Source organism: Panthera pardus, unplaced genomic scaffold (genome assembly GCF_024362965.1).
Source record: "Panthera pardus isolate Hobbes unplaced genomic scaffold, ASM2436296v1 HiC_scaffold_18, whole genome shotgun sequence".
NCBI lineage: Eukaryota > Metazoa > Chordata > Mammalia > Carnivora > Felidae > Panthera > Panthera pardus.
The window spans coordinates 31,409,497-31,428,606 of NW_026526743.1; the positions used below are offsets into that span (position 1 = coordinate 31,409,497).

At 38.9% G+C, this 19,110-nt stretch overlaps 1 protein-coding gene across 4 annotated transcripts in view; it reads left to right on the forward strand.

Moving 5' to 3' along the window:
- The window catches only part of FTO (FTO alpha-ketoglutarate dependent dioxygenase), a 391,598-nt gene that overhangs the window by 143,437 nt on the left and 229,051 nt on the right, over positions 1-19,110 (forward strand). For all 4 annotated transcript variants that reach the window (XR_008423371.1, XM_019455928.2, XM_053906114.1 and 1 more), the window contains exon 4: positions 1,335-1,478. Coding sequence is in view for 3 of the 4 variants with exons in the window: in XM_019455928.2 (XP_019311473.1) it covers positions 1,335-1,478 (144 nt within the window). In the remaining variant the exon portion in view is untranslated. The remainder of the gene's footprint in view (positions 1-1,334; positions 1,479-19,110) is intronic.

Sequence of the window (19,110 nt, forward strand, 5' to 3'; positions counted from 1 at the left end):
TTCCCATGGTGTTCAGTTTTATTTCCCCAGAACATAATAACATCTTTACATTTGTTTAAATTTTCTTTTGTGTCCTTCAATAATACTTTAAAGTTTTTTTTTTTCTTATAGACAGTATACACATTTAAGAATCTTGCTGGATGTTTTAATATGCACACATTTGTAACTAGCATTTTTCTTAATTTGACTATCACTTGGGATATATGTTTCCTGGTCGATTTGCACGCAAATAATAACATTATTTGTAAAAATGCACTTTTTCTTCTAAAAAAATCTTTTACTTCTTTGTTTTCTTTTGGTCTAATTAGGGCTCCTCTGTTAGGCAACTCCAGAGACCACCCTTGTGTTGGTCATTCCTTCCAAAATAGTGATGAGTTGTGCTGATAAAGGACATTGTTTCCTAATTCTTAACTTTGGGAATATTTTTAATGTTTCCCTATTAATATATGATGCTGGCTTTGATTGAGAGAGGTCTGTATTTATCGTGTTAAGGAACTGGCCACTCGTTATTTTATTGATATTTTGGTTTTGAAAGGATGTGTTTTATTGAATACTTTGTGTGTGTCTGGTGACTCTTAGTTTTCACCTATGAATATGATAAATTTTAAGTATAACACTTTGCATATTGAACTATCCTTGTATTCCTGTGATAAGTTCAATTTGGTCATGGAATGTTATTCTTTTAATATGCTGCTAGATTTAATTCTATTTCCCTATATTTAGGAGTTGTGCATTGGTTCTCAGATGTGAGATCTGTGTGTGTATGTGTGTGTGTGTATGTGTTTTCTTTTTGGGTTTTGATACATATTATCCTATCTTCACGAAAAGAATTCAGAAACTTTTCTTTTTCTATGCTCTTAAACAATTTAAAGTATATTGAAATAACCCATTCCTTAATTGTTTGGTAGAATTCTTTGAAATTCTTGACACATATGTTTTCCTAAGAGATAGTTCTCTGACTTTATACCTTTTATGGTTTTGTTAACTTTTCGACCCCTTCTGGGGTCGATTTTGGTAGTTAATATCTTCCTTAAAATCTACCCATTTAATCCACATTGTCTAATTTATTTGCATGGAATTAATAAAATAGTCTTTTATTCTCCTTGGTATCTGGGGTTATTCCCTTATCATTTAAAGATATTTCCTGAGTAAAAAATAAAGGACATGTTAAAGATATTCTAAAGAATGTTTTTTTAAGAGACGTAAAAGGAGGATATAGTTCACTTACTATGCATATTTTATTAAAACTTAATTATTCCTGAGATCACGTTGATAAAGCCCAGAAGTTGAGATGAAACATTTCCTTCCTGATCCCTCTCTTCTCTTTTTGACAGGCCCTGAAGAGGAGAGTGAGGATGATCCCCAGCTTGAAGGCAGAGATCCTGATACTTGGCATGTTGGTTTTAAGATCTCGTGGGACATAGAGACGCCTGGTCTGGCAATACCCCTTCACCAAGGAGACTGCTATTTTATGCTTGGTAATTAGGAGGGTCAAAACTATATTGATGCTCTGGTGTCTAAATTTTAGACTGTTGGCTACCTATTTTGAATGTGTCTTTTGGAATAAGCTTTTCAGGTATTTTATAGTGATAATGAATCTTCTACATGTAACTAGTTTTTTTCTGTTTGTTTTTATTTCCTTATCTTTTTTAGCTATCGCTCATTTTTAAAAGCTGCTTTTTTTTTTTTCCTCCTCCCATTCTGATTGTTTTTGGAGTTTCCCAAATGTGCTAAAACAGTTTTCAGGACTTTCCCTGAGTTACTCCGTCATCCAAATCAACTTATCAGTGTGAAGTATTCAAATGATTTCCCTCTCCACACTGGGAGTGGAGGCTACTTAAAATGATTTCTCTGTCTGTATAAGTTCTTAGTGAAAGTTTTTTTTCTAGTTCTGAATTTAGTTTCTTCTCAGGAGGAGCTGACCTGACAACGTGGCCTTTCTGTGCACTTGTCTTTGAGTTCTTTTGGGGGGGCAGCATCTCAGGCTTAGGCTAACCGGAGAAGCTGCAGGATTTGAGCAGCTTTTGCTCTAAGTTCTTTGTGTTTTTTTTGGATTTTCTGCTTGTCTTCCAATGCATTGCATGTAAACTGTATCCTTCTATACTCACAAAGCTTCCCTGGGTTTATTCTGTCACTGGCTTTAGCTCCTGATTATCCAAGGTTTATCTCACTCTTACCTGCCTGGGGGAATCTACTCATGTATTGACTTTAGAGCTGGGGAGCCCCAAGGCCCAAAGCCGGTATTTATGATAAGAGTTGCTTCTCAATCAATTGAGTATTTATAGAGGGCCCGTGCTGTCCTCCATGCTGTGTAAGGTTCTGGAGGAGATGCTGGAAATAGGTAAAACTTGGTCCTTGCCTTCTGGAAATTCAGAGTTTGGATTAGCTCTTCAGGGCATTACCTCATTAAGCATTCTCCAAATTTCAGGCATCTACACATTAACTTCAAGATTCTTGCCATATCCCTGTGCTACCTGTACTATTACTTATGTAATATTTTTCTCTCAATAGGTTCACTTTCTTTGTTTCACTGAGATGGGTTCATTTTAGAAGGAGATTCTCTATCACTATCTTAAGTGGAAGACCAGTATCACTTGGCGTAATTAGAAGAGGTTTATAAATATGGAAAGTAAAACAGTATTAAGTGCCTGCTGCCTTTGGTTGCTGCAGATCCTGAATCTGAGTCCTGTTCTGTCTTTATGAAAAAGGGACACGTGTAACTGTTAGAAACGTGTTAACTGTACAATGGCACCAATCTGGGACTTTCTCCTTGTCAGCAGCAAGATGGGAAGGTCATTATGTAGAGAATGACTTTCCCGTGGTGCGTGATTTGCTGGTGCTTAATGCTGTGTCCCTTCACCTCTTCTCATGGGGTGATTCCCACATTTGCCCAACACTGATCGAAGTAAGCCCTAAATCTCTTCCCTGCCATTTGCATGTTGCTTTATAATTTACAAATCAGTTTCACTTAAGAGTCTCAATCACTCTCCAAACAAGTTTGTGAGGGAGATCGTATAGAGATTGTTCTTTTCTTAAAGGATGGTTTGCAGGTTGCATATACGGTGCTCTTCCTGCTCTAAAAGGGACAATTTAGTCTCAATCCCAATACACTGAAATCTCTATGTGGGCACATTTTTAGTCTGAAGGTCAGCTCTTACTGAGAGAGCATCCCCTGCTTGCCTCAGGAACTGAGTTTCTAGTTTGAAGTCTCTGCCCCATCGACAAGCATCATTTGTAGGTTAACAGATTATTCCTCATTTTTAATGTACAACCCACACATGGGTATTTACCTTGAGTATACATGGGTTTTAATTTCAGCCAATAAACCACTTTCCTCTGGATGCTTTGTTCACGAGTTTCTATTCGCAGTTTGTATCTTTAAAGGAAGTGAGAGTCAGTTGGGGCCGTTTTAAATTGCCATCTTAATTTTCTGCATTTAGAAACGGTAAAGATACATTTTAAAAGTTCAGCTAGCTTCCATGTATTTAAGAACAATCTTGTGTGTTCTTTTCTGATTATGAAAGTAAAGTACATGTTCATTATAGAGAAAAGAAACGCTGAAAGGTATGAGTGATAGAAGAATATAAAAATCAGGTTCATTGCTGTTTTCGTATATTCCTTTTCAGTCTTTTTTCTATACATACATGCATCTGGAAAAATAGTAGTATGGGAATGACAGCCACATTTAGTGGGGATTAATGACAGGTCAAGCATTCTTTTAACTGTCTCCATAGCCCTAAAAAGTAAATGTTAGTTATATAGGACAAGAAATGATTCAGGTTAAATTGATGTAGTGACATAGCCGTGGTTACACAGTTAGTAGGGCGTGTGGATTATAACTTGTCCTTTTATCCCATTTGGGCTCTGACACCCACATGAAACCCGCCCTCCTCTCCCTCCTCACTGACCCCTGCTCTGGGCTCCTGGGCCCCCCTCTTGCTCCCTCATCACAACGCCTATGCTTCACCTAAAGGCTTTAGGACTAGATTGTTCAGGAAGGAAAGAGAAGATGATGACAAGGGTGTTCTGGGTGCTTCCTCCTTTTCCTTTTCTTTGTAAAGTTCTGTTTCTCTTGCCCGGAAATAGATTATAATGAAAATATTAAGTAATTACATTGCCCCCTTTACCTATATGTTGTAATGAATATGCATTTCAAATATACATTTGTCCCTTTAGCTATTGTAGGTGATAAACAGAAGTGAGCGTTATTATTTTATTTATTTTTATTAAAAAAAATTTTTTTAATGTTTATTTATTTTTGAGACAGAGGCAGAGCATGAACGGGGGAGGGTCAGAGAGAGAGAGGGAGACACAGAATCCGAAGCAGGCTCCAGGCTCTGAGCTGTCAGCACAGAGCGCGACGCGGGGCTCGAACTCACGGACCGCGAGATCATGACCTGAGCCGAAGTGGGACGCTCAACCGACTGAGCCACCCAGGCGCCCCACGTGTTATTATTTTATAGGAGCTGATATCCAAGACATAGTATCTATTCCTGATTTCCCGACTCCTGCCTTTAGCTCTAGGCGAAGTAGCTGGTACCCTATGGACCTGGGCCAGCCACAGCACAACGTACCCAAAGCGCACCGTTAGAATATATTCATGTAGAATCCACTTATTCCTTATTATTTATTATTACTCAGGCAGATTCTTATTGTCTTGATTAAGAACGCATGTTCAGAATTTTCTACAAATGAACGTTGCCCCGCCGCCTCTTAAGCAGCATAAAACAAAACTAAAAGCAGCCACGGTCTCTTGCTACCTTTTCTCTTCACTTTTTAAAATCCAAATCCTATACGGAGCCCTGCCGAGGGACCTCAGCCCTGTGCCGATATCTGAAATCTGAACTTCATAGCACTTATGAAAAGGAAACAGTTTAGCTCAATTTATAATAATATATTGGTCTGCAGAGGAAGTGCAGACTGAACCCTGCTGTCTCAAGCAAATACTCCAGGGGTGTCTGATGGGGAACGTGTCGGGTGCCTGTAATAAATCCACGGCCTGTGGAAGTGAGTGAAGGCCCTGCTGGCAGTGCCTGAGGACACGCTTAACTGGGGTTGTCACGGTTTACTTTTAAATTGGAATCTTTGCCCTAATCTCAGAGTTAGACATGACCAGATTTGCAAACAGATTTACAATTTTCACTAATTTTCCAACCAGGACTTCAAAACACACTTAGAGGGGGGACAAAAAAAACACACTCTGGTCTTTCTCAGGGTAGGATGATTTACTTTGCCACAGATGTTTTCCATAGACTGAATGTAACCAGGGCGTTAGGGACTTAAAAGTGGCTCGGAGACAAACTGCGGGTTTGTTTTTTGTAGAAAAGATTATACAGTTCAAGGGACATCAACCAAATTATGTTCATTAACCAGGAGCCGGGTGTGGAGATGGGATGTTTCAGGACAAAGGTGAGGGTGCTGGGTAAACATTTGGGGCAGACCTCCTCCCCTGCCCAACCCTTCATTTATCCTTTTGTTTTTTACATGTTACTACTCATGACTCTGTTCTGTCTGGTCTCTTTATTTTTGTTTCCTTCAATCCAAACTCAATTTCATTTTCAAATAGCTATCTCCAAGCTTCAGTTACCAAGTAAAATTTCCATGGCGAAAAAAGAGAGAGAGAGAGAGAGAGAGAGAGAGAGAGAGAGAGAAAGCAACGTCAGTTGAAATGCACGCTGTTTCTCTTTCATTTTTCTTTTTGGTTTTGCTTTACTTCACCAACAGTTTAGGGTAGAATGATGAAAAGGCCATTTCCTGTCAGGTGACCAGGTTCCAGACTCACTGCGGTGACTATTGGCTCTGCCTTGTTAGTGTTTGTCTGAGTCTCTGCCTCCCCTGGAAAACTAGGGCTTCGTGGTACCTGCTTCTCAGGCCAAAGAAGAAAGTGCTTTGTATGTGGGGGCCAACCAAGATTGGGAGCCGGGCCCTGGCGTTCCAGGAGAACCAGTGAGGTGGGCGGGTGACAGAAGAGCACAGAATGTTGTGTTCTTATCCTGCTTCATGCCCCGAGTTTTGCTAGCTTCGTACCTCCCTGTCCCATACATATCTTTGCACATAAAGGACCTGCAAGACGGGGACAGCTCACCAATTGACTCTTGAGGGGGAGAAGAGTTGCCGTCTGGTCAGGGTCGAATCGGAGCTCTGTGGGAACCACGCTCTTGCCGTGGTCGAGGGCCGAGTTTACCTGTAGAGCCTGGTCAGTGGTGTTTTCCAGATCAGGTTCACCTTCTTTAAAATACCTCTGGCTTGGTATTTCACAGAACACTGTGAACGTCTGATGTGGTCTAACCCGAAAATGTACCATGCTTCTATTTTGGGCGTCAACATGAGCGCTCCAGTTGGAGTGTGTCGCCTCTAGCCTTCTAGAACAGAGGCTTCTAGGAGTTTAAAGCCTCTTAACTGGGGTTCCTCTGGGACTTAACTTGGAGACTGTGGTATCTTCGTAAATCCTATCGGTGTCCCTCAGTCCTGCCCCGATTTAGACATTTTATTCCAAGGAAAAGGCTTTTGTTTTTTCTTCCTCTGACCCCATTCCCTTCCTCCCCCAACTCTTGACTGACCAACCGAAGTTAAAAAGTTCCTGTAATTTATGGCTTAATCATAAATTCTAAATAATTATACTTTATTACCTCTCATGGGCCTTGAAATGTAGGTGCTATGTTCTGCTTTCTGCCGAGGCAAGGGAATAATACAGAAACAGTAATAAATTATAACTTGAGGCTGCAGTCGGTAAGCTTGAGGAATTGCCATTTAAGTGGAAAGTGCTCGAACAGCCAAATGAGCACCTGTCATGTTTGTTTTCACTTTGAAAAGTAGAAACATGACAGTATAGTTTCAACTGCTCATCCAATACGAACTCGTGGTGTTCTTCTTACCTTCTCAGCAAACTACATTATTTGCCCCTTGCTAGTCATGTTTTTGCAGGATGTATCTGTCCTCCTGAAACTTTCACTCTAAACCGTGCCCGCAAATGCTGACATTTTCAAACTTGTGCTTTTTGTCTTGATAGCCTGATTCTTTTGTATTCAGCGGAATTAGAGAGAGGGCCACTCTTGCGGAACTTACTCTGTGGATAGGATTCCTGGGTCCTTGAAAGGGTTTGTCTGTCTCTTACACTTTCTTATCATTTCCATTCTTTGTGCTTATTTTCGGTCATTGATGTCTTGAACTTTACCTGAAATGCATGAGTACCTACTGAGGGCCAGGCACCGTGCTAGAGGCTTTGATATATTTTCTTTCTTTCTTATAAGTAAGTCCATCAGGTAGGTAGTCCTCTCTCTCCAATCCCTATTTTTGCCAGAAAAGAAAATTGATGGGGATTGCCTGCTAATGGGTATGTGGGTTTTGTATTTTTTTTTAGGAGTCTGAAAATGCTTTAAAATTCATTTGTGGTGATGGTGGCACAATCCTGTGAACACACTAAAATACATTGAATCATATGCTTTCAATGAGTGAATTGTTTGGTATGTGAATTATATGTCAATAAAGCTGTTTTATAAAAAGGAAATAGAGGCGTAAAGAGGTAAAATAGCTTCTTTAAGGTGACGTACCTAGTGAAGCTTGCGTTTGAATGCAGGTTTTTCTTTTATTTCTTAAAAAAAAATTTTTTTAATGTTTATTTTTGAGAGAGAGAGAGACAGAGAGAGACAGAGTGTGAGGGAGTGAGGGGCAGAGAGAAAGGGAGACACAGAATCCGAAGCAGGCTCCAGACTCTGAGCTGTCAGCATAGAGCCCGACGTGGGGCTCGGATCCATGCACTGTGAGTTCATGACCTGAGCTGAAGTTGGACCTACTGAGCCACCCGGATGCCCCTGAATGCAGGTTTTTCTGAGACCAAAGCTGTTCTTCCTTCTGCTGAATCATGCAACTCTACTAATTATGTAATCATGGGATCTTTCTTCTTTCGAAATGTGGGAAAACGTAATTGAACTGATCAATACACACATCTTCTCATTGTAGAGGACTCAAATAGTATGGAATTATATAGACTAAGACTCGGAACTTCTTTTATTTTCCTGTCAGGTCCTTTTGTCGACATTAACGTAAATATAGTTATGCCAACATATTTACATATATATTGCTGCTACTTTATTAAAAAAGCAGACAAATGCAACCTTTTTATTCTAGTACTTGCTTTTTTTTTTTTTCTTAATATATCCTGGAGATCTTTCCCTATCAGTACCTCATTCGTATAGTTATTGTTATTATAAAACAATATCAAACTAGGAAATAAAAATTCAAGCAGTTGAGGATGATCTAAAATGGAATGGAAAGGAAAAAAACTCCTTGTCATGTCACCTGTCCCCAAATTTCATTTCTTCTTAAAAACAATTTTTTTTTTAAATTTTAGAGAGAGAGAGAGATAGTGCATGCAAGAAGGGGAGGGGCAGAGGGAGAGAAAGAGAAGTTCTTAAGTAGGTTCCACATTCAGCATGGAGCCCAACATGAAGCTCAGTCTCACGACTCTGGGATCATGACCTGAGCAGAAATCAGGAGTTGGACACTCAACTTACTCAGCCACCCAGATGTTTACCCCAAGTTCCATTTCTTAAAAGTGACCACTTTTTAGCATATTTGCGTTTTATTCTTTAAGTGATTACCGCCTTCACTTTTATTTTATTTATTTATTTATTTTATTTAAAAATGTTTTTAAAAAATGTTTATTTATTTTTGAAGGAGAGAGAGAGACACAGTGTGCGGGGGCGGGGGGGCAGACAGGGAGGGAGACACAGAATCCAAAGCAGGCTCCAGGCTGTCGTCACAGAGCCTGATGCAGGGCTCGAACCCACAAACCATGAGATCATGACCTGAGCCAAAGTCGGACGCTCAACCGACTGAGCCACCCAGGCGCCCCACTTCCTTAACTTTTAAACACTTGCTTAATACTTCTCTCTCTTCCTCCAGCAAATTGAGGCACTGGCTGTCCCTCCATTAAGAAAAATGTGAAGAAAAAAGAAAAATGGGGAAGTGGCTTCTTAAACTCCCTCACTTTGCTGAGTTTTATTACATAGCATTTACGTGTGTGTGTGTGTGTGTGCGCGTGTGTGTGTGTTTGTAGTTGATTACCTTATAACCAATATGTAGATAGACTCTTGACTTTTAGAATGTAAAATGGGGGGTGTAAGTTCCCTTTGAGCCATATCATTACTCTGACATCATTAAGGTTTATATCGTTTACACACTAATCTATAATTTTGATAAGATGACTATGCTTTCTCTGTACACTGAACTTGAAATTTGAAAGCCGGTACATACCAGTGCTTATGTATATGTGTCCCTTATTGTAGAACCAAATAAAGTGACTGGATCCCGTAAATAGAATGTGGAGTCCACAGCAATCCCTGACGTTGTTCCATTGAAAGGGAATGTTACAAATGTCAGGTCAAGATTTTATACTTCATCAAAGACCCAGAATTGTGCTCCATTTTAGCCTACTTTGTATTTGAACCATGGCCTTCTTGTGTGGCTCTCACTCTCCCCCTGGAATTCACAATTGCCTTTCCTGATTCTTATTGAAAGAATAACCATGCCATAGTGCTATCTCTGTGTCACTTGATGTTTTGTCTTACTACCAACTTCATGTTTTGATAAATACTGACTTCTTCCAGTTATCATACTGAGATTTCCAGTTATCATACTGAGATTTCTCCTCCTTGCAGTCCTTTGCTATTCCATTTTTAAAAATCTGGATCTTATGTCTTTCTCTTACTTGGAATTTTCTAAAAATGTCTTCTATCTACCCTCTTTCAGGTTTCTAAAAATGTGTAACCTCTGTGTCACCTAACACAGTACTGTGAACATGGTAGGTGCTTTAATAAATAATTATGGAGTTAATGAGTGAATGAATAAACCAAGGATTGGTTCCTCCACCTCTACCCCATTTCATGGCAACCACGGGCAAAAGGAAATATATAATCTGTCCTAGAAAGCTCCTGATTGGAGAGTTTTTGAAGTCCCTCCCCAAAATAGGTGGCCATTCATTTAATACTTGGGGATCTCCAAGAGATAGCTTTTAGAATCTTCCATGGTAGTCCATTCCTTCGGTGACCCATGCTTTGCTTTCTAATATCTAGTCCAAGTGACCATGTGATATCACAGAATTGTCCAAAGTGATGCAGTGTTCAAATCAATTTGTACATTCTCTTCCAGATCTTTTATTTAAAAAAAAAAAAAAAAAAAAACTACTAAAGACAACAGAAATGTGTTGGTTTCTTTTAAGCTGAGGATAGATGTGTTACTATGAGTTTTGAGATCCTTGTATTTTTTCCTATTTTATGCAGTCAGGGTCATGCTGTATTGGGGTAAATCTGCATCTGGGTTGGTTGGGTGGAATTTTTCCTTTTGGTTGGCTGTCTTAATATGCCTTCTTTTGCTCTCTGTCTATATAACATAACTCCTAAAAGCATGAACTGTGGGAAAAAATTTTCAGACTTTTAATTTGATTGCATATCCTATGTGCGTTCTTTGCCACTTCTGTAAAGATAGGAAGAATAGCCATAGAGGAAGTTTTTTAAAAATGTTTTTAATTTAAAATTTTAATTTTTAATTTGATTCTTGTTACGGGTTTCAGTTCAGGATCAGCCTAGGAATAAGTTTCACTTTCCTAAAAACAGTCAGTCCCTGAAGCAGATTTCTTCCATGATGGGATGTTTTCATTAAACTCTTCCTGTGCAATTATTCTTCTATCCATAAATATTTAAAATTTCAAAAAAGATCTAAATTATAGTCCTCAGTCAAATCATTGTCCTAAAACTCTCCCTTAAAATTGGTTTTGGCCCAAACATTTTTCCTTTTCTTTGTTCACACTGTTCCCTCCACCTTGTGTTTTTCTCTCCATCTATGTATATGTATAACACTTATTTAGGATGATGTTAAAAACTTAATACCACAATGGCAGGGGCACCGACCAATCAGTGTGGATGCCATAATTCTTTTTTCCCTCTGGACTATAAAGATTGGCATAGAGGTCTTATCTACTGGAGTTAAGTTTTTTTGAGAGCCAGTACTATGTGATATATATTCTTGCACTACACAGAGCACTTAGTGCCTTGTACGTAACAGGAACTTACCGTATATTTGGAGAGAATATCCTTTTTTCCTCCCGAGGTTTTAACCAGAAACCACAGCCATCTTTCTCAGTTGCCAGGGGAGAATTAGATGTGAGATAGGAATGAGTCAAGCGGGAAGGCAAAAGGTATATGGAGGAACAGAGCCAAGAGGTTTAAGTGGCTGGTTCTGTCTCATTGATTAACTTTATTCGGGCAATTCCAGTTCCCACCGTTCACTGAAGCAGCGGGCAGAAGTGATGGGTCTGCATATTCGGAAGGGGAAAAAGAAGAAAACTACTTCATTCAAGTTTTCCATCCACCTGACCTCCGTCCCTTCTCATCTTTCTCTTTCCCCAAGCCTCTGCCCTCCAGTTTGTCGGGAAGTGTTACAATCTGGAAGATTAAAGGCAGGCCTTGCCAAAGTGGGATTAAAGTTCATTTTGCGTATTTAGAAAGTGAACAAGAATGATTAACCTCAAGAATCTATTCTCTTTTCAAGCCAACAACAAACTGAGCATTCCATAAAAGTTAATTTAGAAACAAGAGGGGGAAAGTCGCATATCCCGAGGCCATCTTCACCTCTGTGCTTGTTTTTATAGAAGAATTTTCACTCCCAGGGAAATTTGTATGTGGGGGAAGGTTTCCAAAACTAACCAAAGCTCATACCGCCTTCACTGATGGCTGTGTGCCATGCTTTTCATTTGGGGAATGAATGCCTCTTTTCTGAGGATCTCCTCATTGAATGTTATCTGTGGGATCTTTCAAAAATAATGATACTTATTGTTTTCTTTTTTATTGCTACGTACAAAAGTAGTAATGTATGCCTTCCAAAGATGCCATCTTAGGATATAGTCCAATTCCAGAGATAAATAAATATGAAGAAAAAAACGTATGTCACGGAATTGATAAAATGTAGTGTATGTCCACTTTAAACAATTTACAAACTATAGGAATGTGCAAACGCAAACAGATCATATTATCCCCATGCAGAGATATTATTCACAACTATTTGGTCTAACTCCATCTAGTATTGCTTTCTATACTTGGAAATACATATAATTTTTTCTTTTTAGAAAATTAATATCCTGTTAGATATGATGTCTTTTACCCTTTTTTCAGTACTTTTATATCTTGAGCATTTTTTCTTATTAAGTATTCCTTGAAATGTGATTTTTAAAAATGGCTTATTTGTGACCCAGTATATGATCTATTCTTGAGAATGTTCCATGTGCACATAAGAAGAATGTGTTTAGGATGAAATGTTCTGAATATATCTGTTAAGTCCATCTGGCCCAGTGTGTCATTCAAAGCCATGGTTTCCTTGTAGATTTTCTGCTTTGATGATCTGTCCATTGCTATAAATCAATCAGCATGATTCACCACATTAATAAAAGGATAAGAACCCTACGATCCTCTCAATAGATGCAGAAAAAGCATTTGACAAAATACTACTAGTATCCTATCTTGATAAAAACCCTCAAGGGATAGAAGGAACAGATCTCAACACCATAAAGGCCACATATGAAAGACCCACAGCTAATATCATCCTCAATGGGGAAAAACTGAAAGCTTTCCCCCTAAGATCAGGAACATGACAGGCTGCCCACCCTCACCACTGTTGTTCAACACAGTACTAGAAGTAGTAGCCTCAGAAATTAGACAAAACAAAGAAATACAAAGCACATAAATTGGCAAGGAAGAAGTCGAACTTTCACCCTTCGCAGATGACATGATACTCTATGTGGGAAATCCAAAAGACCACAAAAAAACTGCTTGAATCTATACATGAATTCAGCAAATTCACAGGGTGTAAAATCAATGTACAGAAATCAGTTGTATTTCTGTGCACCAATAACGAAGCAGCAGAAAGAGAAATCAAGGAATCAACCCAATTTACAATTGCACCAAAAACCATAAGATACCTAGGAATAAACCTAGCCAAAGAAGTAAAAGATCTGTATGCTGAAAACTTTAGAAGGCTTATGAAAGAAATTGAAGAAAACCCAAAGAAATGGAAAAACATCCTATGCTCGTGCATGGGAGGAGCAAATATTGTTAAAATGTCGATACTGCCCAAAGCAGTTTACACATTCAGTGCAATCAGATAACATCAAAATAACAAATAACACCATCAAAATAACACCAGCATTCTTCACAGAGCTAGAACCAACAATTCTAAAATTTGTATGGAACCAGAAAAGACCCCGAGTAGCCAAAGCCATGTTGAAAAAGAAAGCCAAAGCTGAAGGCATCACAATTCCAAACTTCAAGCTGTATTACAAAGCTGTAATCATCAAGACAGTATGGTACAGGCACAAACACAGACACATAGATCAGTGGAACAGAATAGAGAACTCAAAACGGACCCTACATGGACAAAGCAGAAAGAATAACCAATGGAAAAAAGTCTCCTGAGCAAATGGTACTGGGAAAACTGGACAGCAACATGTAAAAGAATGAAACTGGACCACTTTCTTACACCATATACAGAAATAAATTCAAAATGGATGAAGGACCTAAATGGAGACAGGAAACCATCAAAATCCTAAAGGAAACCATCAAAATCCTAAAAGGGAACACAGGCAGCAACCTCTTTGACCTTAGCTGTGGCAACTTCTTACTGGATGTGTTTCCAGAGGCAAGGGAAATAAAAGTGTAAATGAATTATTGAGACTTCATCAACATAAAAAGCTTCTGCACAGCAAAGAAAATAATCAACAAAACTGAAAGGCAACTGATGGAATGGGAGAGAAGATATTTGCAAAGGGGTTAGTATCCAAAATATAAAGAACTTATCAAACTCAACACCCAAAAAACAAATAATCCAGTGAAGAAATGGGCAGAGGACATGAATAGACACTGTTCCAAAGAAGGCATCTAGGTGGCTAACAGACACATGAAAAGATGTTCAACATTACTCATCATCAGAGAAATACAAATCAAAACCACAATGAGTTACCACCTCACACCTGTCAGAATGACTAAAATTAACTCAGGAAACAGCAGATGTTGGTGAGGATGCAGAGAAAGGAGAACCCTTTTGCACTGTCGGTGGGAATGCAAACTGGTGCGGCCACTCTGGAAAACAGTATGGAGGTTCCTCAAAAAATTAAAAAGAGAACTACCCTAGGACCCAGTAATTGCACTATTAGATACTTATCCAAAGGATAAAAAAATGCTGATTCAAAGGGGCACATGCACCCCAATGTTTATAGCAGCGCTATCAGTAATAGCCAAATTATGGAAAGAGCCCAAACGTCCATTGACTGATGAGTGGATAGAGAAGATATGGCATATAATATATATATGGCGTGCGCACACACACACACACATACGCACACACACAATGGAATACCACTCAGCAATCAAACAGAATGAAATCTTGCCATTTGCAACAACATGGATGGAACTAGAGTGTGTTATGCTAAGCAAAATAAGTCAGAGAAAGACAGATATATGATTTCACTCGTATGTGGAATTTAAGAAACAAACAGATGAACCTATGTTCAGGGGGAGGGAAGGAAAAATAAGATAAAAATAGAGAGGGGGGCAAACCACAAGAGACTTATAAATACGAAGAACAAACTGAGGGTTGCTGGAAGGGAGTGAGTGGGAGGACGGGCTAAATGGGTGATGGGCATTTTGGAGGGCACTTGCTGGGATGAGCACTGGGTGTTATATGTAAGTGATGAATCACTGGGTTCTACTCCTGAAACCAGTACTACACTGTATGTTAGCCACCTTGAATTTAAATAAATAAATTAAAGAAAGAATGAACGGAAATGGCTTAAATAGTAACCCCTACTTTTGGTTGCTTAATTCATTTCTAGTGTTTTGATATCAAACATATTGCTCTCGTGAACATCTTTGTACATGTATCTTTGCTGCTGTGATTTCTGTAGAAAAAATTATCAGTAGTGGAATACCTAGGTGAGACGAGAGTGCAGCTACTTTAAAACTGTACATGTTATATCGTCAGACTGTAACTTGTAAGGTTGTTTTCAGTGTACATTCCCAGTGCAGTATGAGATGTGGTTACCAGGTACTTCCTCCAGCCTCGTTTACCTTACCCTCGATAATCCTGGGCATTAGAATTTCAAAGTATTTTGCCACTTTAATGAGTACAAATAACATACTGCTGTTTTAAATGCATTTTTAAATTTATTGAGAAGGTAGAATCTTTTCCATGTTTGTTCGCCATTTGTATACTTCTATTACTATACATCATCTGATCTTCATTTGTCCATTTTTCTGTTGAGATGTGGTTTGTTTTTCTTCCCAGTTACTTTTTTTAACCCTTCTGCTCGCTTCCCAGGTAGTTTTTAATATACTCTTTTGGATTTTGACTTAGATATTTAATGTATATTTATTTCTCAGGTGAGGCATCATTACCTGATGATGATGATGGCAACGACGATGATTTATTATACTTGGTTAAATAGCCATATTTGAAAGTATTTACATTTACACTCACTGGTATTTTCATAATGTGGTTTTTTTCTTTAAAAGATTTATTTATTTAATTATTTATTTATTACTATTTATTCGTGAGAGGGGGTGAGAGAGTGCACACAAGCAGGGGAGGGGCGGAGAGAAATTGAATCCCACGCAGTCTCTGCGATGTCAGTGCAGAGCCTGACGTGGTGCTCGAACCCATGAACCATGAGATCATGATCTGAGCTGAAATCAGGAGCCAGATGCTTAACCAACTGAGCCACCAGCTGCCCCTAAAAGTTTATTTTTTAAATTGAGGTATAATTGACAATGTAACATGTTAGTTTCAGGTGTATGACATAACGATTCAATATTTATATGTGTTTTGAAATGATCTCCATAGTAAGGCTGGTTCACATCTATCACTTTATGTAATGTGAAACTGAATAAAGAAAAGCTCATTTATAATAGAATTGGGAAGAGACAGAAATGGGAGCTCTCATGCCCTACCAACTCATTCTCAAGTACCAATGCCAGCGGGAAGAAGTTACTTGACTGCCCCAGCAAGAGTGAGGAACATTTTCCCTTTGCTCCACAACAGCCCAGCCAATGAGAAACTGCCACAATTGAGCCAGTGAGAAACTGTCACCACCCTGAACACCTTCTTTCAGTGGACTTTTGTTCAAGCAGCCCCTGCCACCTCCTTTCCCTCTATAAGGTGGTATGCCTCTTTGTTTTCTGAAACCCATAGTTCATGGGTCCCGAATTGCACTTCCTCTGCCGTTCTCAAATAAACTACTTTTGCTGGTAAAATAACTGGCTGTTTTACTTTCAAGGTCAACAGTAGTTATAAGGAATATGTATTTTTTGTGATAAATATACAGATGTACTTTCTTAGCAATTTTCCATTACATTACATCCCCATGACTTCTTCATTTTGTAACCAGAAAATTATGTCTCTTGACCCCCTTTACTCATTTCTGCCACTCCCCATGCCCCATCTAAGGCAACCACCAGTCTGTTCTCTGTATTGTTGAGCTTGTTGTTTGTTGGTTTTTGTTTTTGTTTTAGATTCCACATATAAATGAGATCATATGGTATTTGTCTCTCACTATCTGACATCTTTCACTTAGCATAATGCTCTCGAGGTCCATCCGTGTTGTTGTAAATGCCAACATTTCATATTTTTTTATGGTTAGAGAGTGTTCCATTGTATATATGTCTGTGTGTGTGTATATATATATATATATATATATATATATATATATATAGACATATGTGTGTATACACACACACACACACATATATATATACACATAAACTGTGGTGTATATATATGTGTGTGTGTATGTATGTATATGTATATGTATATATGTGTATACATATATATAAATATATCTATATACACATACACACACACACACACACACACACATATATACACCACAGTTTCTTTATCCATTCATCCATCAGTGGACAGTTAGGTTGTTTCCATATCTTGGCTGTTGTAAATAATCCTGCAGTGAACCCGGAGATGTGTATGTTGTCTTGAGTTAGTGTTCTCATTTTCTTTGGGTAAATACCAAAAAGTGGAATTCTTGGATCATAGAGTAAATCTATTTTTAACTTTCCGAGGAACCTCCATACTGTTTTCCATAGTGGCTGTACTAATTTACATTGCCACCAACAATGCAAAAGGTTTCTCTCTACAACCTGGCCCATACTTGTTATTTGTCTGTTTGATAATAGCCATTCTGACACGTGTGAGGTGATAGCTCACTGTGGTTTTAATTAGCAGTTCCCTGGTGATTAGTGATATTGAGCGTCTTTGCTTAATTTTTTTGCATGTTTATTGATTTGGCGGGGGAGGGGCAGAAAAGGAGACAGAGAATCCCAAGCAGATTTTGCTCTGTCAGCACGGAGCCCGATGCGGGGCTTGAACTCACGAACCGTGAGATCACGACCTGAGCTGAAATCGAGAGTCGAATGTTCAACTGACTGGCCCACCCAGCTGCCCCTTCAGCATCTTTTCATGTACCTGTTGGCCATCTGGATGTCTTCTGTAAAGAAGTGTGTATTCAGATCTTCTGCCCATTTTTAATTGGATTGCTTGGTTTTTTTGCTTTTGAGTTGTAGGAGTTCTTAATATGTTTTGGATATTAACCTCTTATCAGATATATGATTTGCAAATATTTTCTCCCACTCCGTAGGTTGCCTTTTCATTTTGTTGATGGATTCCTTTGCTGTGCAGAGCTTTGAAGTTTGATGTAGCCCCACTTGTTTCTTGTTGCTTTCGTTGCTTTTGCGCTTGGTGTCATATTAAAAAAGCCATTGCTAAGACCTCTGTCAAGGAGCTTACTGCTGTGCTTTCTTCTTACACTGTGGTTTTAATTATTTAAATAAAGTATAGATTGTAACAAGTTTTTCCTGAAGGCTAATGGCAAGGGAATGAATGGTGGCATATTCTCTGAGTTTTTGTACTCTCTCACTTACTTTCTGTGCCTTCCATGCTGCTATCTCTGGAATTAGCTGTAGGATTCTTGCATAACAGACTTCCCACCTTAAAGCTCAGGATATTGTCCCCTCGAACTCTGGTATTTGATGTTAGAGAGATATCTGAGGTCATCTTCATTTTGAGTCTATTGTGGTAGATTATGTTTTTTCTTTGAACATTCGTCATATTTTATATTCAATGTTTTGAAAGTTTATTTTGAGAGAAAGGGAGAACATGAGCAGAGAAGGGAGGGAGGGAGGGAGGGAGGGGGGAGGGAGGGAGAGAGAGAGAGAGAGAGAGAGAGAGAGAGAGAGAGAGAGAAAATCCCAAGCAGGCTCCACACTATCAGCTCAAAGCCCGACGCAGGGGTCGATCCCACGAGCCATGAGATCATGACCTGAGCTGAAATCAAGAGTTTGATTTCACCTGAAATCAGGTGAGTCACGTGAGCCACCCAGGCACCCCTATATTTAATTGTTGAAGAGAATATGTTTATGTACTTCAAGAACCATTTTGTAGTGTAGTCAGGCTCTTTCACAGTTTTGGAAAATATTCTTCTATTTGATTGTTCATGAAAATGAAAATTTTCATTTTCCCTCCAGGTTTAGGAGAATGTTTTGAGTCCTCTCCTCCCCTTCAATAATTTGAGTTTTTTGTAGCATGTGTTCTGCTGTTCATTCCATCTTCCATCATTTTAAATGAAGTAATACTATTAAAAAAAAATCAGCTCCAGGCGATCTTTCCTGCCCTCACAGTGTGCCCTCTTCATGTCTGTTTGCCCCATTTTTTACAGATACAGTGCCTTCTTGAATCAAGTGTCTTCTTAAAATATTGAGAATTTTATGAAAAAAAAAAAAAAATTGTCCTGTCGGTTTGAGTCAGACCTTTGCAGCAGAGACAGTTTCAAAGTGGTTCCTTCCCTTTGAACTGCAGTGTTTTCACATGAGCGATTTTTCTAGGTCTGTTTCTCCTCACCGAAGCAGAACAGATCCTACCTCCTAGGCAAACTGGCGTTGCAGTTGTTTCTGGAAAACTGGGTGCACATTCCCGGCCAAGTCCTTCATTTGAAAAGAGCAAGAAAATGTACCCTACATGGCCAGATAAGAGATTTCATTAACTAGAGCGTCCTAAGCA